At 54.6% G+C, this 25,931-nt stretch overlaps 11 protein-coding genes across 11 annotated transcripts; 5 read left to right on the forward strand and 6 right to left on the reverse strand.

Annotated features, from left to right (window-relative positions):
* Window positions 1–1,332: 1,332 nt before the first annotated feature.
* On the reverse strand, window positions 1,333–3,657 carry A1O7_00539 (uncharacterized protein; the record flags this gene model as incomplete). The annotated part of the gene is made up of 1 exon (XM_007754580.1): window positions 1,333–3,657. One exon carries the CDS (start codon window positions 3,655–3,657, stop codon window positions 1,333–1,335), a length of 2,325 nt encoding a protein of 774 aa, XP_007752770.1.
* Window positions 3,658–5,851: 2,194 nt separating this feature from the next.
* A1O7_00540 (uncharacterized protein) lies at window positions 5,852–7,732 on the forward strand (the record flags this gene model as incomplete). The annotated part of the gene is made up of 4 exons (XM_007754581.1): window positions 5,852–6,162; window positions 6,290–6,314; window positions 6,379–7,144; window positions 7,203–7,732. The coding sequence occupies 4 exons, from the start codon at window positions 5,852–5,854 to the stop codon at window positions 7,730–7,732; spliced, it is 1,632 nt and encodes a 543-aa protein (XP_007752771.1).
* Window positions 7,733–8,103: 371 nt separating this feature from the next.
* On the reverse strand, window positions 8,104–9,710 carry A1O7_00541 (uncharacterized protein; the record flags this gene model as incomplete). The annotated part of the gene is made up of 3 exons (XM_007754582.1): window positions 8,104–9,027; window positions 9,105–9,356; window positions 9,417–9,710. 3 exons carry the CDS (start codon window positions 9,708–9,710, stop codon window positions 8,104–8,106), a joined length of 1,470 nt encoding a protein of 489 aa, XP_007752772.1.
* Window positions 9,711–11,177: 1,467 nt separating this feature from the next.
* A1O7_00542 (uncharacterized protein) lies at window positions 11,178–12,332 on the forward strand (the record flags this gene model as incomplete). Its single annotated transcript, XM_007754583.1, has 3 exons — window positions 11,178–11,607; window positions 11,650–12,219; window positions 12,277–12,332. 3 exons carry the CDS (start codon window positions 11,178–11,180, stop codon window positions 12,330–12,332), a joined length of 1,056 nt encoding a protein of 351 aa, XP_007752773.1.
* An 829-nt stretch (window positions 12,333–13,161) lies between these two features.
* Window positions 13,162–13,494, reverse strand: A1O7_00543 (pre-mRNA-splicing factor ini1; the record flags this gene model as incomplete). Its single annotated transcript, XM_007754584.1, has 1 exon — window positions 13,162–13,494. One exon carries the CDS (start codon window positions 13,492–13,494, stop codon window positions 13,162–13,164), a length of 333 nt encoding a protein of 110 aa, XP_007752774.1.
* A 446-nt stretch (window positions 13,495–13,940) lies between these two features.
* Window positions 13,941–15,047, forward strand: A1O7_00544 (uncharacterized protein; the record flags this gene model as incomplete). The annotated part of the gene is made up of 2 exons (XM_007754585.1): window positions 13,941–14,294; window positions 14,328–15,047. 2 exons carry the CDS (start codon window positions 13,941–13,943, stop codon window positions 15,045–15,047), a joined length of 1,074 nt encoding a protein of 357 aa, XP_007752775.1.
* A 456-nt stretch (window positions 15,048–15,503) lies between these two features.
* A1O7_00545 (uncharacterized protein) lies at window positions 15,504–17,015 on the forward strand (the record flags this gene model as incomplete). The annotated part of the gene is made up of 1 exon (XM_007754586.1): window positions 15,504–17,015. The coding sequence occupies one exon, from the start codon at window positions 15,504–15,506 to the stop codon at window positions 17,013–17,015; it is 1,512 nt and encodes a 503-aa protein (XP_007752776.1).
* Window positions 17,016–17,914: 899 nt separating this feature from the next.
* Window positions 17,915–18,259, forward strand: A1O7_00546 (uncharacterized protein; the record flags this gene model as incomplete). Its single annotated transcript, XM_007754587.1, has 1 exon — window positions 17,915–18,259. One exon carries the CDS (start codon window positions 17,915–17,917, stop codon window positions 18,257–18,259), a length of 345 nt encoding a protein of 114 aa, XP_007752777.1.
* Window positions 18,260–19,808: 1,549 nt separating this feature from the next.
* Window positions 19,809–21,008, reverse strand: A1O7_00547 (uncharacterized protein; the record flags this gene model as incomplete). The annotated part of the gene is made up of 1 exon (XM_007754588.1): window positions 19,809–21,008. The coding sequence occupies one exon, from the start codon at window positions 21,006–21,008 to the stop codon at window positions 19,809–19,811; it is 1,200 nt and encodes a 399-aa protein (XP_007752778.1).
* A 982-nt stretch (window positions 21,009–21,990) lies between these two features.
* On the reverse strand, window positions 21,991–22,998 carry A1O7_00548 (NADPH2:quinone reductase; the record flags this gene model as incomplete). Its single annotated transcript, XM_007754589.1, has 1 exon — window positions 21,991–22,998. The coding sequence occupies one exon, from the start codon at window positions 22,996–22,998 to the stop codon at window positions 21,991–21,993; it is 1,008 nt and encodes a 335-aa protein (XP_007752779.1).
* Window positions 22,999–23,786: 788 nt separating this feature from the next.
* On the reverse strand, window positions 23,787–25,713 carry A1O7_00549 (replication factor A1; the record flags this gene model as incomplete). The annotated part of the gene is made up of 3 exons (XM_007754590.1): window positions 23,787–23,883; window positions 23,939–25,372; window positions 25,421–25,713. 3 exons carry the CDS (start codon window positions 25,711–25,713, stop codon window positions 23,787–23,789), a joined length of 1,824 nt encoding a protein of 607 aa, XP_007752780.1.
* Between the last annotated feature and the right edge of the window lie 218 nt (window positions 25,714–25,931).

Consider the following 25,931-nt stretch of genomic DNA (forward strand, 5'->3'; position numbering starts at 1 on the left):
CAGGTCGTCATGTTGCGACGTGAGGTGAAGAGGGCCCCTCCAGGCTGTTCATATACTGGCTTGCTCGTGGTGGCTACGGTGACAACTTCTCTGATGCCAAGGACACAGGTTCTAACATGCGGGGCGCGATGAAAGGTGTCGGCAAAATGCGGCACGTGTGTTGATAAGTATTGCCCATTCCCGGATTTCGACAGCATCAAAAAAGGCATCAAAGACAGGAAGCTCGGTCTCGAGGAGGCCAAGATCGAGTTCGCAAAACTTACAAACGATGCTGTCAACCGCAAACCTAAGGGTATCGCTTGTCAGGATGCTCTGAAAGCACAAGAGTGCCAAATACTTGACATTGGATGCAGACCGCGCAGAAGAGTACGACAAGAAATTGACTGTGAAGGACAAAGTAAGGGATCTGTTAATCGACTCTCGAGAGACTCCGGAGATGCCTCTCCGAAGGGTTTCCTGTGGCTTTCTCCTTCTGGTTCTACCTGCCACAGAAAGAATCGTTCGACGAGACACGCGACACGTGGATTCTTGAGGATGTCTAGAACGTTCCAGAAGGCTCTGGCAAGACTCCCTGCCCACACCCCATACGCCGCTCGAATACTTGCCGACTCAGCTTCGACCCAAATACTCCCTTTGACAAAGGGTGCTCGCCGTTGGTTTCGACGACAAGAAACGTCAAGTCCTCGTACAGAACTCAAAAGGCCCTAAATGGGGCAACAACCGTGGGATATTCCTCAAGCCTTACGCTTTGTCTTCGATTTCGAAGCAACAAATGACTTCTGGGCCATCCGAGTGAAGGATGGTGCGCCGACAACAGCTGGTCCAATTTGGATGGCAATTAACAGGAGCGATTCGGGGGCCCAATATGGATGGACTCGTGAACAGTCCCAAGTGTAAGGACCAAGGAGACTTCATGGTCGCCAACCAAAGCCTGCTTTGACAGAATGCGTCGTGCTTTGATCGGACTCAAGGGTCGAAGCCACGGACAGGTAGCTTCTGTCGATGGGAACAGGAGCTTGAAGCACGGATCTCATGTCGTGACGGGCTCGATCTTCTCGACGGTGTGGGGGGTCTCGGACAAACAACTCTTGCTTCCTCCATCAAAGCAATAAATGTCGCTGAGGTCCATCTTATCCTCACCGTAAGATATCACCCGCGGGTATCAGACTAACTCCGGAACTGGAGACGGCGGGATCAACGCAATCTGATATCCAGGATTAGAACATGTGGTTCACGACATTTGCTCTTGTGAAGTCTACCTCAGCCATTGTCTTTCCTCGACACCTTGACTAACTCTATTTGCAACGCCACTGGGCTGTAACGAAATCCTCCTCAAAGCTTGGACACGGCTACATTCGTCGGGCTATTATCTCGGTTGAGCCCTCCGCGTCCTCTGCGCATAAACTCTCTAATCACATTCTCCGTCAGCTTGGCCACATTGTTCGCATAGTCATCCCACCCCAGCGAGCAATACCAATTGATACTCCCTACGGACAACACGGCCCCTCCGGCGTCCGTCTCGTAGTAGACGAGATCACTCCTGATCTCCTTGGTCTGGGTCCCCAACGTCCCCGTGATAGGGAAGACAGTACACTCGGGCGCGATCCCGAATTGGTCGGAATGGCCTGTGCTCGTGGCGATGACTGTCGCGGTCGCGGGACTTCCGCAGAGCAGGTCGAAGGAGTCGATCTCGTCGCCACTGGCGCCACCTCCGAGACCATACTCGCCAATGAGCTGCTGATTGGGAGGAATGTCCTTGAACATCCACTCAAACGTGGAGTCGTAGCTCTCTTCATTGCGCTTGAACGGCACGCCTGGGCCGGTTCCTTCGCCGCAAAAGGCCACTCCGAAGAGGCCGTGTGAGGAACGACCCCGCGAGCGCCAGAGGCCGCCTTGTTGGCCTGTGAGACTCATCACCCGTTCGCCACCAGGGAGGGCATACGAGCGGACGCCTTGATCTCCGCGGCGGACCTCGAGACGCCACGGCCGGGCCGGATCGACCGAGGAGACCCAGTAGAAGCCGTTGCCGCCGAGGTACAAGATACTGCCACCCTGGCGGGCGAAGGTCTCGTACGCGTTGTAGGACTGCAAAGTTGGGTATTCCGGGTGGCAACCCGTGAGGACGGTGTTGTACGGCGCCAAAGCTGCCGCGCCGTGGAAGTGGAGGTCGTGGTCGGTCACGACGTCGTAGGGGATCCCCTGCCGTTCCAGGAGGCCGATCATCATCGAGTCGGCGCTCAATTCTCGCGGCCGTTCGAACGCCCACATGACGTACCCCGGGCGGAAGTTCAAGATGGGTCTCTTGGCCGAGGAGAAGACGACGCCCGAGTTGTCGTTGTGGACGTCGTAGTTCGAGAGACCGAGGTCTGTGCGGCGCATCAGGCGGTCGTAGTCCTCGTCGCGTCGGATGGAAGAGACGTCAAAGCCTGGCGCGACCTCAATCGCGCTCGAGCGGTTGGTGTCCGAGAGCTTCTCGTTGGCATAGGCCAGGTACGTGAATGTGGAAAGGACGAAAGCCACCTTTGCACCGACGGCCGCGGTAGTGGTCGGCGTGGGCCGGACGATGAAGGTGATCATATCGGACGTCTCCCCGTTCGTCGAAGTCACTTCGACAGCATAGATGCCGGATCGAGCGGTCTCGGGGATCTTGATGGTGAAGTCCGTGTCCCATCGCGCGTCGTCCAGGTCGTCCTCATGGAAATGGATGGCCCCATACCCGTACTTGGCTTTCGTCCAGTCGACCTCGCTGCCGTCCCAGTCATGGCCTGTGACGGCCCTGGTCGGGGCATTGACGAGCACGCCGTGCAGGTTGTTCCCCGAGACATCTAGGATTGTGTCCTCGGCGATATTGCAGGAGAAATCATACTTGGCCAGGAGTCTGCCGGTCTTGGCGGGACCCGCCACTTGAGAGATGGTCGGACTATCGATGCGACCGTTGAAGAAACACGCAGCTCGTCGACTGCGGCCACCAGAACTGGGACCGCCATCATACGTTGCCGCGAAAAGCAGAGGATCCGGCGAGACCCAGACGGCAGGCCCCGCAAGCCTGGCCCGTGAAATCGACACCGGGCCCGCCTTTTCCAGGATATACGCGACGGGCCGAAGCACGAGGGAGCAGTCCATCCCGTCGAGCGTGAGCGTCATCTCGACCCAGCGTTGCCGCGCGGGCCGGAACCCCGTGTCTACCACCTCGACGGCATCACCGGTGCCGATCCACGCCTCCACGACGCCCCCCTCGTTGATCACCACCGCGAAGCCGCGGTTCGCACCCCGATTCAACGTCGAGACAATGGCCTGGTGGTGTGCCGCGGCAGGGAGATGCGGCTGGAAGAAGAGCGAGACGTGGAGGCCAGACTCGCTGGCTGGGCCACTCAACCCTGGGTCAACCACGGCGTACGAACCCGGTCTCGCGCGTTGGAACCGTCCCTTTGCCGTGCCTGTAGGGATCTGCGTGATGGGCTCCAGCTTTTTGAGAGGCGAGTGTTCGGTCTCGACACCTTGGATGACGCGCACGGTGCGGTGGGAGTATTCGGGCTCGGTGCACGATATTTTGATGGCGACCTCCTCTCCGGGAGTGGCGATCCAAGGGTCTGCATAGCCGGTGATTTCGGGGGGGTAGTCCTGGGGTGGCGGTTCGATTGTGTCGATTGTGGTCATTTTGATCACGCTCACTTATGACCGTTCACTCACCTTGTCGTTCCCACGATGTTCAGATGGTGTAATCATACGTGGTGGACGTGTATCGTGCCGAAAGCAGAAATGAAGCTTGTCCCGTGAGTGACGGTATGGTTACAGAGACCGGTGTCGATAGTAGATCGTGAGGCTCAATTTGTGGATGAGTTCCTAATGGTGATGCAGACGATACCGGTATGATGATCCTTCAGTGTAGCTATGGCTAATATACCCTAGAAAGTTATATCGTCCACATTAGCGATTGGGAAGTCAGTCGATGGTGGTTGAGTTGGTATCTAATGCTGGTCAGGGCCGGATGCCTCGCAAGCAATGCATCCCAGCCTTATCACTCAATCGGTCTGTCAATGGTATCCTCCCATCTCGCCTTCCTGAGTTGGCGGTTCCGTGCAGGACTTGTACAGGACCAAGGACGAGAGTCCAATCTCAATCTCCGTCGGTGTCGGTATCAGTATCAATCCGAGTCTTAATCCTCCGGTTTGATAGGTAATCAATGGCTTTCTAGTGGTAGGGTGGATGGACATCGACGGGTCAGGAATGGGAACTGATAGGATAAGGTGAAATCTTTCGTACAACCTACATACAGCCTTGTCGAACCCTCGTCGCCAGCACGAGCGTTGTACCGCGATTACTCCGTACAAGTAATCGCGGGCCGAAACTTAACAGTCCCCAAGCGCAGGGCCACGAGCTACATCCCAAACCATGGGCCGCTGATCAGCGATGTTCGGGAATGCAAGATACCTATCCAGGCAGAGTGCCAGGGGCATACTGTAATTACCGTCTATCGCGTGCGGAGTATCCCACTGCATTGATGGCATCCTATTCCAAGCCATTGGAGTCCCATGCAAACGCCACGATATCGGCCGGTTAGCACAGACAGATACCGGAGACTCCAGGCCATGTGCGCGCCCTGTGGTGTGCGGTGCGATCCTGTCCAATCCAATCCAGTCCAATCTAATTGACCGCGGCGGTGATATCCATGCCATGAAACCCCCACCCCTTGAGGATCATGGGGCCCTTCGGCGCAAAGTCAAGCTACACAGTATGGCCCCCGTATCTTACGTGCCCAGCCCAGAGGCGCAACTTAGATAACGGACTGCCCAGACTGCCCAGTCTTCGAAGCATGCTGATGTCCCGAACAGGTAGGCAAGATAAGTGAGGAAATAACACTCCCTACGGTGCCAGTACCACTGCGATGCGACGTGATGTGCAAGGAACAGGAACAGGAATAGGAACAGGATCAAGATCAATGGTCCCGAACAGGTAACTGAGTTGAGTTGGTATCCACCTGCCATCTGCCCCTGCCACCTGCTACGCCCTCCGTCTTGAGGTGACCGGTTCTCGACACCACGAAAGCAGCGAGTACGATCGCGGGACGACCAGCACTCCAGCAATGAATTTTACCTTGGGGTGCTTGCTCGAAACCTGTCCCTATGGCGGCTCGACCAAGATCGAGCTTGTCCAGCGGTTGGATCGTCAATACAGTAATTCTTCCTTTCCCTGTTCCCTGCCTGTCCGTTTGGCCAGACTCGGCATTTAGCGTAAGTACATACCGCGTGGTCAACCTCGTGACAGTACGCCGATCCTGAAGGGCCACTCACGCGCATAAGGATCAGGATAAGCATCCAGTGCCGCACACACACGCACCATTCACGCGCGTCTAGACATAGGCAAGGGAATGTCGATCGTACGGCAATGGCCCGCCATTTAGTGTTCGGTCTTCACGTTCGACTCAAAAAGGCAAGAGAGCTTCGACTCCTCTGTACTCGACAGCCCCATTACTACTGGTCAAGTAAATGTAGGTACGTACTCCGGACCAGAAGTTGTATGTCTCGTCCCCCTGGAAGCTGGCGTGTGCCTACTGGTAGGCGGCCAGCCTTGTCTTATCGTCGCTTGATAACGCTGCGGTAGCCTATCTATGGCCAGGCTTTCCATCACTCGTCTATCAGCATGCAGGTATGTATGTTTGCGCCTCTCAGGTGTAGTGGCTTGTCGTGCGATGGAGTCCCAATCCAGCAAGAGAGCTGTCCAGGGTACTTAAGCAGCGTGGATCTCGCGCACCAGGACGTGACAGCACAGGGAGGGCAAAGCAAGAGTCAAGTTGGCTTGTCGCTCAATTTGTGCAATCACTCACTCCAGTCGTGTACCTGCCGTCCTGACTATGACCACCCACGAGCAGTCCCTCCGGGACCACGTCCCCGGCACGATCCACCTGGTCGAACTCGAGGCCAGCGAACACGACAGCAAAGGCCACATCGTGCTGCACCCCCAGCCCAGCGCCGACCCGGAGGACCCCCTGAACTGGTCCCGCAAGCGCAAACTTTGGAACATCGGCATGGTGTACGCCTACATTCTGGGTGTCGGCATCCCCACGACGGTGCAGTATTCCATCTTGACCAACATCTCCGAGGAGACGGGCATTTCGTTGGCCGATCTGAACACGGGGACGGGGTTGATGTTCTTGTTCGCCGGGTGAGTTTTGGCCACTGCCGTCCTACCTGGCTGGGTTGATGATTGCTTGAACGCATGGATGCATGAGTGATGAACGAATGGAGTTGTGCTTGTGCTTGCGTGGTGCTGACTGCTGATTCTCCTGTAGCTGGGGCTGCTTGTTCTGGCAGCCTGTAAGTCCCCTGGACGACGAACCTCCAATCATCGGGCAAAAGCTAACGATAATGAACACGCCAGATCGCACTCACGTACGGCCGTCGCGGAGTCTACGTCATCTCTTCGCTGCTGTGCATCCCTCCTATGGTGTGGACGGCCTACACAACTTCAACAGGCGCTTGGTATGCTCATCGCATCCTGATCGGCTTCTTCGTCGCGCCCGTCGAGTCCCTGCCTGAGGTGTCGGTGCCGGACCTGTTCTTCGCTCACGAAAGAGGAAACTACATGGGTCTTTATTGTTTGTTTCTCTTCGGCTCCAACGCCCTGGCACCTTTGCTGGCTGGGTTCATCGCAAACTCGCTCGGCTGGAGGGCTGCCATTTGGTTCGGCACTATCGTGGCCGCCGTGGGCACGCTCGTGATCTTTTTCGGCATGGAAGAAACCATCTACTTCCGCTCGGCGATCGAGGGAGTCAACGGCGCGGTGGAGACGACGCAGACTGAAGCTGTAGGGGAAAAGAACGAATCCAAAGTCGCTGGAGAACCTGTGATGAGCGAGTCATCTTCACCCGCCGCCAGCGACATTGTCCGCTCCCCACCAAAGACCTACTGGCAGAAACTTACACTCTTCCGATTGCTTCCCCAGCGGCCATCCAACAAGCAGATGTTCATCATGATGGTTCGACCGCTGATGATCTTCTTCTTCTTCCCTAATGTCGACTGGGCGGGATTCCTGTATGGCGCCTCGCTCTGCTTGTATCAAGTCGGCAACGGGACGGTTGCATTCATCCTAGGAGGCGCACCGTACCACTTCTCATCCAGTATGGTGGGGTTGTCCTATACAGCCGGTAAGTGGACAGCATCTCAGCCTGCTCATTGTATGGACGCAATGCTGACGAACTATAGGCCTCATCGGTTCGTTGCTCGGCTGGGTCTATGCCGGCTGGATTGCAGACAAGGTGACCCTCTACCTCGCCAGACGCAATAATGGTGTTCGTGAACCCGAGCAGAGACTCTGGGTCCTGGTGCCATCCGGCATTATTGCGGCGGCTGGGCTCATCCTCTGGGGTGTGGGTGCTGCTCACCGTGTCCACTGGATGGGGCTCATGTTTGGCTTGGCCATGTTCCAGTTCGGCATCGTGGTAGGCGCGACGACATCTCTGGCTTACAATGTCGACTGCTTCAAGGAAATTGCGGGAGAGACCCTCATCCTGGTTATCGTCATCCGCAACACCATGGGCTATGGCATGGCGTACGGCATCACTCCTTGGATCAATGCCAGCGGTGTCCAAAACACCTTTATCGGGACCGCCTTCCTGTTCATTGGCTGCACCTGCAGCTTTTTGATCATGACCGTTTGGGGCAAGAGGTTCCGGAAGATGTGTGCGAAGAAGTATTGGCACTTTGTGGACACGCTGATTGTGGCCTCACACTGAGCGAGATAGCACGATCTCTTCTAGACTCCGTTACGACGTAGACGGTTAGAGAACGTCAAATGGATAGACGAACTCGAAAGTTCCAATAGAAGTGGTCCGCTCAAGGATTCCTAGTTTTGTGGCTTGAGCTTTGAAGGAGTAGGCAATCACCGCTTCCAGTCCTTTTGTGATATCTGCTCGAGCATCAATTTCGCCATAGCCACTCGGGACTCAACTTATGGCGGAGATTGATAGTCGTGAGAAAGCGAGCAAAGCAGCTAGTGACAGTCAGATCCTTCCCATCTCAAGGCCTTGATAGCTCGATGGGATTCGCGGGTCCAGGAAAAATCCAGCTGTTTCCCTTGACCGTCACGGGTGTCTTGTGCCTCCGATTATGACATCCACGTGGTGTTGAGTATCGTGGAGAAGTCTTGGGTCCAATCGAAGTCAAGGACTGAAGAGGATGGCATCTGGAAACCCCAAGGGGTCGTCTCCCCGGAGGGAAACGCGAAGAATTCGTCGTCAAGATCGTTCAGAGGGGCAAGAGCTGGTGTGTCTGAATGATCCACGGTCAGCGCAGCTCGAACAGATGCGTCAGCAAGCGCAGACGGCCTCCTGGGAGCTTGTGCAGGGATTGCAATCTGTTCCTTCAATGCCTCTGGGAAGAGGTGTTCGGATAGATTGAGACGCGTAGCAATCACCCGTACACGATCCCATAGGTGCTTCGTTTGCGTTGAATACTCAGCCAGGCCACGGAGGCGGTTCAAGGCAAGTTTGGAGCCCTTTAGAGCCGTTTGGGCTGTTTCAGGTGGGATCGAGAGCGCCTCTCCGTTGGCTGACGGTGACTGCACGCCTGACGTTTTGTGGGTGGTTGCGAAGAGCAGAATATCCAAGGCCGACACCAAGAAATGGTTGAATTGCGCTTCGTGAAATCGGTACTCCTTTTCGCAGGGGTCTAGGCGCGTCAGAACTTGGATCGTATCGGCTGTGATGTCTACTATCGTCCAGATATTCAACGGGGCGGCTTGTCTCAGGCTCGAGCACAAAAAAGCCCGAGCGACCAGTATTCTCAGGTGATTTGCCCGCAAGTGAAGGATTGTGCGCACCATCTGGATTCCCGGGCTCAAGCTGTCGTCTGTGAAACTTTCAGAAGCACGCATGGCCCAAAGCGATACTCGGTAGCGAAAGTAGTCGTAGTCGTCCTGCCACGTTGCCGATTGTTCAGGGCTGAGGACCTTGTCGCTCAGCAAGGCATCGCATGACTGTCGTCCAATGCACGCGTAGTCAATCATTAGTGTCAAAAATGGAGCATCGACCTTCGACAAGAAGTTAGCGACGAGCTGACAGCGGCTTCGCCCGGCAAAGATGTTGCCATCGAGAGACCCAAACTTACGGGCTGGGGAAAATTCGCCTCCAAACGCAGATTGGGCATCGCGTCGGAAAAGCCCAAAGCATAACTAAGATGCTGTTCAAGGACAAAAATGGTCCAGATCGTGTTGATCGCCTGCACTCGGCTGTTGATCTCGGGGAACGAACGATCAAGGACCGCTTTTCTGTTCAAGCCCAGTTCTAGGATGATTCGGCTTACATTGCCCTGGAATCTCCAAGCCAGCCGCCATTTCCCACAGTGGAAGTGAAACAAAATCTGCAATGTCAATGGTTAGCCATTCCATCTTAGATCTCAGCATCCAAAATTGGGCCATACCACGAGTGTCATCAAGATTAGATCCTTCAAGTCAACAGCGGCATTCCAGATCATCGCCTCCACTTGTGAACGGACAGAGTCGAACAACGTCGCAGCGAGCTTTTGGTGGATTTCCCCTTCTGCAAGGAGACCCAAGGCCACCACCATTTTGAGTATGGCCAGATCATCCTTACTGATCTCACGCTCGTCAGACAGGTGCATTCTTCGGGCAGAACGCTCGCAAGAGGCTGCACCCGCGCTGGCGCACTTCTTCACCTTTCGTGCAATATCTGCCATGTCCAAGATAGGGTACATTGGAGATTCCAAATCAGCAAATGCTCGGACCGCTTTTAGAAGGAGGTCATGATCGAGCTCGTCGAGGGCATCGACGACCTTCGCGTGCGAATGCGCATATCGACCATCTGTGCTGCTACACAATGCTGCATCTCCGGATTCATCAAGCTCATTCGGGCTTATGTCATTCGACTCGCCATTGACCACCTCTCCATGGATGATTGATAATGCGGGTCGCGTCTTCGCCGAAGCATCAGCAGCGGGAAGCTTGTGCTCCAGCGAGGTTTCGGGACCAAGGCTTTGAAGCCCCACCTTCACCACGTTGACGCAGTAGAAGGCGCTGGTGGAGGTCTGAAAAAGTGGCAATGGCTGCTTCCGGGGTGGCGGAACAGCGACAGCCGTGCTTGCATCGCTCTTCCCGGGGACTTCGTATGCTGCCTCAACGGTTGCTGTTCTCTTGACCAGAAGATCCAGCTTCTCGTTTTGTTCTCGTAGCAGCGTCGCGATTTCTGCCTGGAAGCCGTTCTGCTCGTCCCTATCAACCTCAGCGATTGCTCACCTGAAATTAGACGTGATCCTACTGTGACTGTGACACGTGAGCCTGGAAGCTGGGTGGGGCCTGAACACTGTAATGGCACTCTCCTGCACGAGCAGCGCAGTAGGAGCAGGGGAGGCGTCCATCACAGCGAACCTTGGCTTTCTGGCATCGCTGGCAGGCATGGGGCGTATATCGACTTCTCTTGCGGCCACGCTGAGAAGAGGCATGCTGCACATCGAGTGCTGCGCTGTTTCCAGGAGCCATCTCCCTGCTCTGAGGACACGAAAGGGCTGTAGAGGTTGTTCACAGGATGTAAGAAAGAGGACGCAGTGCGACACACTGGCGGAACATATACTGCAGGCAGTCTTCACCAACGCTGACAGTCATGTATGCCGCTCTCTGCCAGGTTATGGCACAGCGGACGGTAATAGGCCGAGCATACGTAAGGCGAAGGCTTGTACCTTTGTGCCGCTGGAACCGGATGTCAGCGCGGTCTATTGGAAACGAGAGCGGTGAGCCTGTGAAAAAGATGAGGGATCTCATCGTGGATCTGCGAGCGTCGGCCCCGTACTACAGTACAGTCAGAGGCGAGGCAGGGACATCGGGGGACGCGTTTCCGCAGTCTCGAGTCGGCATTCATGGACTCATGGCGAGCCGAGATGGATTTGTGTATTGAGGATGGCGAAGTGAATGGCCGACATCCTTGCAACTCAAGGCTTACTGACTCCACAGCGGAGACCCCGCCATACGCAGCACCAGACGGCAAGATACTGTGCAGCCACGCAGGATACTCGTACACAGTAGTGCTCTACGCAGCAAAGAGAATTTCGATATTGCTATTGCTGTTCCCTGACATGCAGCAGTGAGGTCAAAGGAATTCGCTTTAGTCGTACCTCAGGGTATCCGCACATACCATCCACGCAAACTCCTTCCAACAGCCGTCTCTCACGATGCAGTCTGGCATAACAGCCTCCTCAGAACTGCAATCCGCCTTTCAGACCTTTACCTCGGACGCCAGTCTCTTCGCGCTCCCTATAACGATAGTCTCTGAATCTCTACAACCTCTGCCTTCCACACCGTTCCCGTCCTCTCACTCTGGCCTGTTCAACAGCATCCACACTCTTTCTTCCCTTCTGACACCCACAGAGCCTCTGTTTCTTCTCCTCCGCCGCGCGCCCTCTTCCAATGAACTCGTCGCAATCACATACATCCCCTCGCGAGCGCCGGTGCGGCAAAAAACTCTCTTTGCAAGCACGAGAAACACGCTGATGAGAGAACTGGGGAGTGAGAAATTCTCAGAAACAGTCTTCCTCACAGAAAGGGAAGAGATCCTCGATCCAGCGCAATGGGAGGAGCGGGCGAAGGGGAGCGCTGCTGCGAGTGGCGGTGTTCCGACTGCAGGAGCCGCGCGAGCCGCCATAGACGAGGGCTTATTGAGCGTCGAGGAGAGGGAGCTTCAAGCCGTCAAACGCGCAGAAGAAGAAGAACGCCACGGCACTCGCGGCAGGGATCTGATGGGCGAAGGTGGCTCGGGCGCCGACTTCATGACCGGAAAAAAGGGAGAAGGAAAGGGCAGGAATGCTTTGAAGATCAGCGACGAGGCTAAATCCGCTCTATCCGTCTTCAAGGACGTCGCGGCGAGTGAGGGCAAGGTTGCTATCTTCTCAATCGATATACCGACGGAAGAAATCCGACTTGTCTCCTCGAAAACGGGCATGCAGCCCGCCTCCGTGGCAAGCAACATCCCCACCGACAAGCCGAGTTATACACTCTACAACGCCCCCGGCGTGCCGGGGAGTATCTTCATCTACGTCTGCCCCGGGTCGTCAAAGATCAAGGAGAGAATGATCCACGCGAGTTCGCGGCTGGGCATGACCAAGCTTGCAGGCTGGGAAGGAGTGGAGATTGTGAAGAGGCTAGAGGCCGGTGATCCGGAGGAGTTGGGCGGCGGTAGGTTAGAGGAGGAGGTGAAGGCCCTGACGGCCGCGGCGGGTGTTGCGGGAGGTATTGTTGGGGGTGATAACGAAGAATCACCGGCGCCCGGGTCAGGAACCGCGACGCCGAGGAGTGGGTTTGCCCGGCCGAAGAGGCCAGGGAAGAGGTGAGCAGAGCGAACACGTGCATGGATTGAGGCTTCAGGACACACGGAGAGCACGAAAAAGACACTAGCGACGGCCGAGGCTTCTGCTGTACGAGCATTATGCTGCATGATTATGAGCATTACGCAGCAACGACGGTGTAGACACGAAAGAATGTAGAGGGCAAATGCTGATTTGAGCGGTATATCAAAGTTACTACGCTCATCCAACCGCCATGAGAGCAATGACCGAGCGGATCATGCTCACTTATGAGTGTGCCCTGACCTCCTTTCCTCGTTGCTTCTTGGCATTTGGCCTTGTCCTGGTGGAGGCTCCTGTATCAGTGTTGAAACGTCCCTGTTCGTCTTAGCCAGCCACCACTACCATGTTGTGACGGACATTCCTTCTCCAGCGAATGACTCGCTGAGATCGGCCTAATTCATTGGTGGAGAAGAAGTCCCAAAGTCTCAATTCTCTCTGCAACTGAGAGGTTGACGCGGTTCCGTGCTGATAGCCGGATATCTCCAAGGCCGTGTTTGGGTGCAGGACTCGCCGCCTGGTACTCGTCAAATTCAGCTTCGGTTCATGGTGTAAGCCGTATTTGCGGTGTAATAGTGACCACTTCTCTTACTCCGCCTGCTATCCCTCCTTCTGCCTCTTTGGGCTGAAACTTGGAAATGCGGTTGCCTATTGGCTCGTGCGGCTGTAGACCCGAAGTCCCTCGCATTGATAACCCGCTGAATCCCGTTTTAAAGGTGAATGGAAGCCGAGAAGTTTATCGTGAAAAGGTCCACGGACAGCCGTAGGTACTCTGTGTGACTTTTCCCTAAGAGGGAACACAGACTCTGATTTCTTATTAATATTGCTGATTCCTGAAATTCTTTTTCTGGTAGAACAAGTCCGTCCTGGAACTGCCCAAGTTGATAATCTTCGGACACCCGTCCCTATCCTTCTCCAGTCTCGTACACTCGAAGCAGTAGAACGCATCTGATATGCCTTCGCCGCCGCAGACGATACATTTATTTTGGTAGTTGCCGAAGGAGCATTCGTCGCAGATGCGAACGAGAGTGGTGGGTCGCACGTAGGAGTCGCAGACGGGACATTTGCCGTCGCATTTGTCGCAGAGCCGGCCCAGAGAGATACCGGGTGCTTTGCGGCACATTACCAAGTCGGGGTGGTGGCGGGACATCGTAAAGTCTTGACGGAAGTGGGTGGGTATACAGAGGCGGAGATATCGAACTCTATTTCTGGCCGCTGCGATCTGGCGGTATTTATGGCACAGAAGCGACGTCGGGAAGAGAAGGAGCAAGTGTTCAAATACGGTCAAGGAGACGGCGCAGAACAAGATCGAAGTGTCGAGGTGGCCAGCCTCGCGTGGAGATTTCTAAGCCTCGTCTTCCAAGGGGGACAGAATTCAGCCCACCAATCAGTCTCAACCCCCCCGCAAAGGCCAAGACTAGCACGTGCACAAGATCGCCGAGGGTTTCCTGCTCTTGTGATTCGATGTTTGCTCATGATCTCCCCAAAGCCATGTGCTCAGCCTAGCCACTGGCATTGACCCTGCTGGCGACTGGGTGTTGTCCTGACCTCGGCCATCATCTACTCACTCTCTTGATCTGCTGTGGAAGGGCCCCAATGTCAGAATCAACAATGATATCTTCAGCCGTCCTCATCCCCGAGGAACCACGGCCGGAACAAGAACAGCAGAACGGCTCGCTGAAACGACGTCAGTCGTCCGCCTCTCAGAGCTCAGATTCAAACAAGCGCCCTCGACTCGACACGCAGAAATCCAACGCATCGAACGATGGCGAAGTATTCCCTGCCGCCGCATCCTCCCCAACCACAGACAGGAGTGCGCCAAGGCCCCCAAGTGCAATGTCACCCCCTGCACCACGCCGCCGGCAGACCTCTGGCCTCGAGCAAGACAAGTCGCGCAACCGGCGCCTGTTTGGCGCATTACTAGGCACCCTCTCTCAGTCCTCCCAACCTGTGCGCAGATCCTCCGCGAGCGGCGCTCCGAAGTCAAACACGTCGACGGGCGTAGTCAGTTCGCGCCGCGAAGAGATTGAGTTCCGACAAAGGGAACGGCTAAAGCGTGAATCGCATGAGATCGCCGAATCCGCGCGCCAAAAACGGGAGGAATTGAACCGCGCACGGCGAAAAGAACAGCTCCAGTGGGACGAAGAAGCCATGCGAATGCGGCATAGGAACATGCGCGCCATGGCTGGGTTCCTGCAGACGAAGGCTGAACCAAAGTTGTACTACAAACCCTGGGAATTACGCGACATGGAAATCGAACGAATCAAGCAGCAGATGGTAGATGTGGAAGCGAAAATCGAGCGCGAAGTCGAAGTTTTCGAAGAAAAGAAGCGAAAACGACAACAGGACGATATTGCAGATGGATCGAATGGAGAAAAGGATAGGAAAGAGCTACCGCCGAGTCCGACGACGAGTCGCGGTGGTGCAATGGATGTTGACGAGGGCCGCCAATCTGGAGACGAAAAGCCGCACGAGAAGACGGGAGGCCCGGACGTCGAAACCCAGAGTCACGACCACAGTATCGACGATAAGATGAACGTTGACCGGCCTGTGCCCGAGGAAACTCTTCGATCATCCAACGACGATCAGGAGCCTGCAAAGCAGGCTGAAGCGGGAAGGCCAACGAGCAGCAATAAAAGTGACGAGCATGACCACGGCGGCGAGGAGCTTGAACGGGGACAAGAGGATGATGTTATCTACTGACTACCCACGAAAGATCTCACTTCGTTCCTGTCGCCCCTGGCGAGTCCGCACGCCACATCTTCCCTGGGCTTGACCAGTATCTACTGTAGTCTAGTGCCATCCGAGGTTAGCGTGATTTCCCTCCGGGGTATTATGTCATCATATCACGTGAGACCGGCTCTCTTTTCCTGTGATATTGTGACACTTTTCTTTCATTCCTTCATCTTCTTTCTGCAGGTGTGAGACGTGCAGCACACCCAGCTTTCTCGGTGCCTCCGCTGGTAATATTCCTCTCCGTGAGGGTGCAGGATCTTTTGCATCATCGTCCATCATATGTTAACTTTGACTTCGCTCATTTCCAAAGATGCCACCAACCCTGCAGCGTTCGTTAGCTTCACTCACGCCTTGGCGTTACCAATTGAGCAGGACTTACAAGACCGTCTAAGATCCCGCACATCACCAGGATCGACTTTCAATATGGCTTTGCAGACACAGGGATCTGAGAGGGCGTCCGGCGTTTCAAAAATCAACATATTGACCTTGAATTGCTGGGGACTGAAGTACATCTCGAAATACAGGAAAGAGCGGCTATCCGAAATAGGCAATCGCCTGGCGACCTATACTCCTCAACTCGATATTGTCGGTCTGCAAGAATGCTGGACGTATCACGACTATCTGTCGATCCGAGACAGCACCCGGTCTATACTTCCATATGCAAAGTTCTATCATTCAGGTATCTTCGGCGGCGGGCTGGCTATCCTCAGTCGCTGGCCAATCAAAGAATCCTCCATGCACAAGTATCCTCTGAATGGTCGACCCCAGGCTTTCTTTCGAGGTGACTGGTTTGTTGGCAAGGGTGTGGCATGTGCAACGATTGGATTGCCCGGCGGTGTCAACATTGAAGTGTTTAATACTCATTTGCATGCCCCTTACGAGAGAGAGCCGAACGACAGCTACATCTGCCACCGTACGGCGCAGGCCTGGGAAATAGCTAAGCTCATGCGCGCCGCGTCGGATCGAGGTAGCTTGGTCATTGGTCTTGGAGACTTCAACATGGTCCCATTGAGCTTCGCGCATGTCCTTGTGGAGAGCAGAGCGGGCGTGCAAGATGTCTGGCGAGCGATGAAACCTGCAAGCAGTATTGGTGCCAGTATCGACCCACCTGAGCAGGAGCGGCGGAAGCGCATGAATGAAGAAGAGACTCCGACCGTGGAAACTAGCCTTCAAGAACATGGCCACACATGCGATTCAGTCTTGAACACATGGCGGTGGGACAAGGCCCATCAGAAACAATTGGCACAGGGTCATGATCGCAAAGTGTTAGCATCCGACTTGGATCCTAAGGCCAAGCGTCTGGATTATATCTTTTTCAGTGGGCTAGGCCATGGGTGGAAAGTCGCTGATGTGAAAGTTGCGCTTACCGAAAGGCATCCGACCCTACTATGCTCACTCAGCGACCACTTTGCAGTGCAGGCGACCGTTGAGAGAAGTAACACGAAACCGTCGATGATTGCCAAGGTCGAAGCTCATGCGGCTTTGAACGACTCAGACACCCAAGACCCCAGCCTAGAGGTAGCGGGTTTCGACGACAAGGACTTTGATAGGGCCATCTCTGCCGTTCCAACGCAGGGGCGAGTCAGCCAGGACTTCTACAAGGACATTCTTCGCATGGTTGAAAAGTACAAACTGCGAGAACGCCGACAACGGCGGTACGGTGTCCTGCACTTTGTCGGCGCGTCATTGACCTCGATCGGATGCTTCGTGGCGGTGTGGTGGTCACCCAGGAATTATGTGGCCTTTATACTTGTCTTACTGAGCACCTTTGGTATCATGGCTGGGACGCTGCACGGTCTAATTGGGGGCTTCTTTGTTGGAACGGAGCTGCGAGCCCTTGCCGAGTTGGAATGGGAGGTGCGTAATGCGCTGTGTCTTGCAGGTGGTCCAGCCGTGGACGATCGATCGCTGGCGCTCAAAGATTGGTACGATTGAAGGTTAGAAATATCGGGCTGTCGCGTCAAAACTCCAAAGCATGTCGTCCACTGGCTGCCGCGTCGAGAGGGTTCAAGAGACGCGAGTTATCTGGCTCCCCAAGCGCCGAGCGACAGTGGCGCTTAGGCGACCGGGCGGGAGATGAGCTGCACCGACCAAATCAAGCACAAGCAGCATAGACGGACGAGACACAAACCACCGACGAATTACGAAACAGCGGACGGCAGAAAAGGAGATACTTGGCTGTGGCTGATGAGAAGGATCAATGTCTGATGGTGTGTTGGGAGCAGGGCGAGTGTGTTGTGATGTTGTGATCAGCCGATTGTCCTGCTGCGTTGGATTGGTTTCGCAATTCGACAGCTCAAAAGGCGAACTCCCACCCACCTCACCTCCTTCGACCTCTTCCTCCACCACGCCATCACCACGCCTTACTTTTCTTCGAAATTGGGCGGAAACCGGTCGCCTTGTCGTTATTGACTCGACGTGTAAATTTGAGCTCGTCGCGACTTCTCCATCTCCAGGTATGTACATATGTTCCTTGGTTTATCGCCGATGCCTCGACTACACCTTCGAGCTTGTTGCCTAACTCTCACCCTCCACCACTGCATTTAGGTCTTTCGCGTGACTCATCTGGTGTCGCGAAGGAGTTATCTTCCGTTTCCCCCAAGCATATATAAGTGCGACAGTGCTCCCGCTAGTTATCACCACATTCCTCACTGGCTGCCTCACCGTTTCCCGGGCTCACCCCCGCTTTCTCACACATCTGCTGCACATCACCTAGCCCACAAACTGACATTACTACATAAGTAGCTCTTCAACTCTCGCCCAAACCTGACGACCTACACAGTACCATCGCCACCAAGCCAAACCACCAAAAACAGAGACACCCAAGCCCCCAAATGGCCCAAACACGCGGCGCAACCGGCAACTCCAAGCCACGAGTCTTCGCGACCGTCTCCACCGAGCCAACGCGCAAGCGCAAGACTCCCGCCACCAGCACGACCGCAGGCACAAAGGCGAAGACCACCAAGAGCGCCACAGGTGCAGGCGTGACCAAGAAGCGCGCCGCAAACACAACCCACAAAAGGAAGCCCAGCGTCAAAGACAAGGTCGAGGGCGCGGTCGAAAAGATCGAGGGGACAATCGAAGGCAAGCCGGCCAAAAAAGCGGCGGGCACCAAGAAGATGCGCGGCACGGACGGCAAGAATAGCAGGACCGCGAAAGTCAAGACCGTGGAGGCTTAGGCGAAGAAGCGCGACTGTCAAAGCGAGCTGGTAGCCAGAGGACGCGATGTGCGATTGTGCTAGGATTCGACACTCGACTTGATTTTCCACTCAAGCTTAGGCGACAACGATCCCTTAGCAGTTCCGGTGGTGATATCGCAGACAAGGCGCCACTCTCGCAACCTGCGGGAATGGTGCCGAAAGGAACTACCACTACCATGTGGACTGACCTAGCTAGCAGCGAAGCTGCTTTCCTTCTTCGGTGCTCTATTGCGATCTTTTGTACGACGGCGGCGTTGTTTCCATTTCCAGTACTGCTTGCTTGAATTGGTTGGGTACGATAGGGTAGGATGGGATAGGACTGGACAGGATACCACATCATGCACACGCAAGCAAGCAAGCAAGTACGTACACGAGGAATGCTATGGTTACCTATATTACGAGAGCCGAGTTTCGACGTTCCGCCTTCCTGACATTGACCCGTTCGACACGCGACCCTGGCCTTGCCCTGCCCTGCCCTGCCCTGCCCTGCCCTGCGTTACCCTGGCTTTACACTGTATCTCTTGCTTCGCGCATAACCCACTCAGTCTTCCCTTCTTCCCTTCTGTCTTCCGTATCATGTCTTCTGTTTGCCCTCTTCTGCGCTGCTCTACTCCGGCTGTATTCTCCCGCCGCATATGATCCCACCCATTCATTCTCTGACTCTCTTTCCGTCCCCTTTGGATCATGTATTCTGCTGGCCCTGTGCTTTTTTGGACATGCATTCGCGCGGGTACGGCGTATCCATCTTTATTATTCGTAATCCTGTTAAATAACGTTCACATCAAGGCCGAAGCCACGGTTGTGGACCGATTAACGAGCAAAGAAGGGAGAATGCAACGGACGTTTTGCGCCTTATTAAATCTTCGTGTGGAGTACGAGGTATTCATACTCGTGATATTTATTATAGTGCTATCCATGTTCCACATCGGGATGAAGCCACGATTGTGGACTGGTTGAGTGAGCAAAGAAGGGGCAGTGCAATTGAAATTCTGCCTGGTTTCATCTTCATATCCGTTTTTCTTTACGGAGTACTCCGTATGCATGTTCATATCCAGGATGAAGCCACGGTCGCCAACTGGGAAATGAAGCAAAGACCGGCAATGCAGCGACCGCGGAACTTATAACATTGCACACAGTGGGGCGGTCGTTGAATGATTTACTTATGTGGTTGAATACCGTGAACCCGGTATGTTCGATCTTAGTCTATGGAGTATGGGATATCCGCGTGCATGGTGGTATCATTTCGATATTGACCTATGTTGTACCAGTCATGTCCCGTCGTTCAGTGCCTAGCCCTGCCTTTCCGTTTCGTTCCCTTCATGCCCATGCCCATATCCCCGTAGTTGAGCTCCGATACTGCGCCGTGCCGTGCCTTGCCATGCCTTTTGAGCATCCCTTTACATACACCGTACGGTCTAAGTACAATTCGAGTGTGGTCGTCGCTTCGTATGCTCAACCCACAGTCATTCCTTGATCCATGACAAAAAATCTATACCACGGATGTGTTACGGTTTTTCCGGCAGACCTCTCAGTCATCCAGAGTGTCTCGTCTGTCTCGTCTGTATCCATTGGCCTTCGGCTGTGGCTGACCACTCAGGCTGGGAAGAGGATGGTGATAGCTCTTGGTGTTCTGGCTTTGAACGCTTTGGACATCGAAATCTAGAGGCTCGGCGTACGATCCAGGAACATGAATAGACCCAGGCACGTGGCGGATAGGACGCTGGGCGGTTCGGTTCTTCTCTGGTGACTGGTGTCTGGCTGGACGAGGCCCCTGGGAAGGAGCATGAACCGGTGGAGGCGGAGGATGCGAAACGTTGAAACTCTCTTCCTGGCTGTAGGAAAAGTCTCGGCGAGATGTGCGCTTGTCGGGGCTGGGTTGACGCGAAGTGGGTACAGGGTTGCTGCTGCTGTTGCTGTACACGTCGCTGCCAGTCCGGTCGGTCTCGCTGTAATCTGTTCCATAGAATTGAGCGTCTGAATCCTTGTTGAGACCTCCCACACGTGCAGCTTTTTCGTGGCGATAGGCACGAACGTCATCGTCATGGCCGCCTTCCCAAGCTGCAGCATTCTGCTCACGAATTTTCTTCTCTTTGGCAGTCTCTTTCTTCTTCTTCCTGGATTGCTTCTCTTTGATGATAGGTGCTTCGGAGGACATGACGGTCCCAGTCTCGGTCATTCCCTCTGACATGGTCCCATCTGTCCTGCTAGCGGTGTCCTTGTCCGAGTAGCCGTCTCCAACGACACTGCCGCCTCCGAGTATGGTGCTCTTAGTTGCATTGCTCAATGTGGTACCGTTGGGGCCCTTTCGTCTCAGAACCGTAGATTTGTATTCGTCCCAGTCACCCTTTCGCCACTGGAAGCCACCATTTTTGGCCCAGAAGAAGAACCAGATCGCACCCAGTGCGAAGGCAGCTCCGATGATGGCAAACAGAGCTTGGATGCCTTTCATGTTGATGTCGTTGGGGTCGACGGATCCTGCGCCTGGATTGGGATCCGCCGTGGGCTTTGCATCTCTTGCGGCGAGAACATGGTATGTGTCGATCGGAGAGAGGATTGGTGACGAGTCATCACTCCGGGGTAGGAAGGGATTGTCGATGCCAGCAGAAAAGACATCTCGTTTGAGGAAAGAAGTGACGGGTGATTCTTCTGCCTTTGTTGAGCGTGCATCGAGTTCGAGTGAGGAAAATTTGAGGTCGGGAATGTCAATGTGAGGGAGTACTGGAGCCATAGTGGCAGAGCGGAGCACAGTGCTCCTGCGATCGTACGGTGCTCAGTGCGTGGAGGGGTTGTGTAGTTCAACTATATCGAATCTTGAGGTGAGGGATGTCTAGGACTCAAGTGCTCGTTGAAAGTCGGAAAGTGTCAGAACAGCGGAGCAGCAAGTTGGATTGAGGACTCACGTTTGGCAGGAGAGTGACTTGTGCAGTGGCTTCCTGTTTAGTGGTAAATTCGTGGTGGCAGGTGGAAAGTGAAGAGGTTGGGCTGACAAGGCTGGCGAGGCTGCGGCTTTGGTGGCCCTCCACCTGATGTCATTGTTGTCTCAAACCACTTTCGGCCTAGCTTCGTTTCCACGGCAGCCTCTCACGGCCTCTCCGCCTGGCGGTCCTCGACTATCGAAAGTCACTCTGTCAATCCGCTCAGGTAATGAGGAAGCGCAATGCCTTCGCCTGTGTACGGACGAATCCTAGGTCCTTGGTCTTCTCAGGATAGAACGAATGGGTCACACGAGAGCCGGAATCGGCCCCACTCCTTCACCATATATTCCCGACAGAAAGACCATAGGTCCCTATCTTGCCTTGACACACTCGACAGCCATGCTTGCGAAAAGACAGCGCGTTGCCTGCAAATCCATCTTACTCAGCCAAGTCCTCCGTACGGCGCCTAGCCTCGTGCCCCTAAAACAGCGGCTCACCCGCCGTACCTCTTACGAGGTAGTTCGATTGGTGCTTAGGAAAATCACCCTTTTGAGCAATAGGCATTACTTCATATATCGGTGCCCCGAATTGATCGACACGTTACTTATGAGATTCTTGGGGGCGACACTTTTCATATACTACTTCACCTAGAAACCAAACAGCAGTAATGGCATGCAAGACTCTTATAAAGCATCATTGTTCGATTCTTCCACATTTCCACACATGCTATAGATGCACTACTTGCTGTGTATGTACAGTTGACTGACTGGAAGGATTCCTCCTCGTACCCTCCGCTCAGCCCACAGTGCAGATCAACTTGCCCATGGTCTGGTTACTCTCCATCAGCGTGTGGGCCTCCTGGATGTCCTCCATCTTGAACACCTTTTCGACAATGACCTTGAACCGCCCGTCGATGAATCTCGGCAAGGCATGCTCGACAAGCATATCCCGCAGCTTACCCTGGTACTGCTCATCACGACTCCTCAAACTCGAGCCCTCATACCGCAGCCTCTTGCGCAAGAAGCGAGAGATATCGACCGGCTTCTGAACCACGTTCCCGCCCAGATTGCCCAGGTTGACAATGTGGGCGTCCCGCGCCGCGGCGTCGAGGTTCTGGTCGAAGTACCCGGCGCCGATGAAGTCGACGATCAAATCCACGCCCTTGCCGTCGGTATGCTTGAGCAGGGCCTGCGCCCAATCCCCGTCCTTGTATGAGAACCCCTCGGTCGCGCCCAGCGACTTGGTGAATTCGATTTTCTCCCTCGTCGACGCAGTCACGTATATCGCAGACGCGCCGTCGGCCTTGCTCAGCTGGATCCCGGCAATGCTCACGCTGCTCGCGCCGGCATGCCACAGCACGCTCATCCCGGGCTTGAACTCGCCGACCAGGTACAGCGCCTGGGTGGCGGTGATCCACGTCTCCGGGATGCCCGCGGCCTCCTCCCAGCTCAGCTCCTTCGGCTTGTGCACCAGCATGTGCGTGCTCACGGCGATGTACTCGGCATAGGCACCCCCGTAGGCCAGTCCGAACACCTCATCACCGATGTTGAAGCCGCGTTCGGGATCTCCGCCAAAGCCTTCGATGGTGCCGGAGAACTCGACGCCCATGATGGGCCCGGCTTGTGGCGGCAGTGGGTATTTGCCCTCACGCTGGAGGAGGTCCATTCTGTTGAGGCCAAACGCCTTGATTTTGACGAGGGCTTGCGAACCCCTTGGCGTGGGTTTGGGGATCTGATCGTTGATGAAGAGCGAAGAGATGCCGCCTGTGCCGCCCCTGATGTCGACTGCGCGCATTGTTGCCATGGTACGGACGCTTGTGGTTGTTAGCCCTTCGTAGCGGGGAGACCTTCTGCCGATGGTCGCGGGGCTTGCTGTCTTTGAAGAGAAGACCGTGAATGTCCTGGGCCTTGTTTGGAGGATATACGAACGTGCCGAGCCTGTGTGAGGGCGGACTGCTACTGCGAACGGAGAATATCCGGTCCTTAGCCGTGCGAGCTGCGTGATTTCTAATGTGGTCTTCGCACGGGCAGCCGCGATGTGGTTCATTCGAAGGCGCAGATATCACAGTCTCGGAAGGACGGACAGGCGAAACAAGACAGAACGTGCACAGAAACTATGCTTACCCGGTCAGAACTGGCCTGTGAACCCAACAGAGAATCATGCAAGAGGGAGAGGCGAAATACATGTGACTTCACTCCCAGCTTCTATGCACTCGGGTTATGATGACCCTTGCCCGTGAGTTGCCCGTTGAGTGCCCGGACCGGTCGGTAGTAAGAAAAATTGCTGATGACGCAATTCTCCTACTCGACAGGCATTTCCGCGCTCATTTCCGGCGGATTTGCTCGTCGTCAATCACACCGTCCGCTAACATACGGAGTACATGTTCCTGGCAAAGCAAAGCCTTTCCCAGCAGTACTCTCCCTGCGGATGCAAAAGGCTCAGCCAGGCAGCCAACAAGGTGCAGCAATACCAACCGAGCCTGTGGTTTCAGCGTTCATGGTACTCGTATTCTGTACTCATCCAGATATCAAATCGGCCTTCGGCACTCGTTCCAGCAGTTCCATCAAATACGTTGCGCTTGCGTGACCTGCCTAGTCGTCGATGTTGTATTGTTTGATCAGCTCGATCAATTTTTGTGACTCGACCACGAAGTTCAAAGGTGCTGCTGATGTCACTTGATAACGAACTCTGAAGGCAATGTCAGCCTCTCACCCGACGGTGCATTATGAAAAACCATTCTTACCGTTGTTGTTCTTGGAAACTGTCGAGTTTAGCCTTGCACTTCCAGTTCCACGTCTTGCAATTCGCCTCCGAGAATAGCTCGGCTAGTTTCTTCTCGTCAACTTCTTTGATCTCCATCAGCTCATCGGCAGTCTTGCCGATGATCATCCTGCCCGTCTCATCGAAGCAGCTGACCCACAATTGGCCGGTGTGATCGCTGATATTGACGGACATGATATACCGGTATTCTGGCTTGTCATGAGTTTTGTCGCATCGCTCGCATCGCCACTGACCAGGGTCGCTTTCGAAGACTTTCTTGTTACATCCTTCTGACCGACATGCTGGGTAGCAGAAGTTGTCTTGCTTGATGTATTGTATCGACGCCTTGACGGAGAAGAAGTCTGCATTTTCAGACATGCCCAGTTGTTCGTCCTTGACTTGCGAGATGGTCTTGAACGGATCGCTACGAGAACCAGCCCCAGGGCCGACGGTGCCTTGAACATTTGCGTGTGTCGCAAAGTTGCCACTTCGGCCTTGGTCTTCAAACCAACCTTTCAATTTGTGTGCCTCGGGCATGTCTGGGTTTGCGCTCACGGAGCCGGAGCTCAGCAGACTGAGACTGCGTCCGCCGAAGTCTGACACTTTGACACCCTTGAAAGCCACAATGGATTCAGGTGGGACGTCGAATGAGGCGGCAGTCTTCCCCCAGATGGTCAGTCGCACAGAGTAGCCGGTGTTATCGACCAACGTCAGTTCTCTCTTGTCGTAGGGCTTGCTGGTGGTCTTGGACGTGATCTGGGATGTCTCGCCAACGTCCTTGAGAACGCCAATAATGTCGATAGTGGTGTCCTTCTCCACAAACTGCAGGTCTGAAATCGAGGTGAAGTTGTATCGGACCTGGGGCACGCCATCTTGTTCTTCGGCCTTCTCAACTAGGGTTTCCTTCTCGAAGTGTAGTTCATAGTCGTTTGGGAGATTTGAGAACTGCTTTTTGGCGAATGTCACCCGACAAGGACTTGAGATGTAGTACACGCCACCTTCTTGAAACACGTCGTAGAGCTGGTCGCACTGCTCGTTGAAGCCGGTGGCTCGAATTTCGCCGCTCTCATCGAGCAGATTGACACTGAAGAGCTTGCCCTCGCCGTTCCGGTTGTGCCATGTCTTGATATCAGACTTGTTCGTGCATCGTGCCTTGATAGTCCACTTGTTTGAGTATGGCGAGATCGCTTCAATCGGGTAGATGTTCGCATGCGCTGATGACGACGGCTTAGCGTGAGTTGGCATAGGTCGACTCTGCTTTGGCGACTCTTGCTTGCCATAGAAGCCGTTGCTCGTGATGGCTGTGTTGAATGGCTTCTCTTCCTCTTCTTCTTTCAACTCCAATGGTACTGGGTTGCCCAGTTTCTCGTGCTCGCCATACTCCTCCAGGACCTTGATTCTGGTGACAATGAGGATACTGTATATCGCCGTTAGCGTTGCCCATGAGAGTTGGAATAGTACATACCGCTTCGCCTTGACCTTGTTGGCAGAATAGCCCAGCAGTTGAACTAGGACTCCTTTGCGCAGAATCTTCTCCTCGATGAGGTTATTCTCCTGCACAGCAAGCATTGTCTGCACATAGTTTTTGGTATCGTTGAAGATGACTCTGTGACGTTCTTGAGCACCACCTTGAGCAGCGATGGGCTTGATCTGGACTGCTTGCACCACGGGATTGCTGACTCTTCCAGGACGGTCGGCAAAGATGTCGGCAAGGCAACCAGCATCGATACGCCGAAGCGCATCAGCGGGATTGTTCATGGCTGGAAAGGTGGTGTCGATATGCCAGGGGACGAGCTTTGGTGTAGATTGACGACAATGAGGATTCGCAGGGCAATGTTGTTGTCGGCAGGACTGCAACGTCGAAAGTAATTACTGAATTACAAAACCCCCGCCACTTCGCGACGCGTTCGAGCGCGTTTAAAGTGGCCCACTAAAAGGCTGCCGCCTTGTGCAGCCTGAGCGACGGACCGCCACTG

This window comes from Cladophialophora yegresii, assembly GCF_000585515.1.
Source record: "Cladophialophora yegresii CBS 114405 chromosome Unknown aczIN-supercont1.1, whole genome shotgun sequence".
NCBI classification, from domain to species: domain Eukaryota; kingdom Fungi; phylum Ascomycota; class Eurotiomycetes; order Chaetothyriales; family Herpotrichiellaceae; genus Cladophialophora; species Cladophialophora yegresii.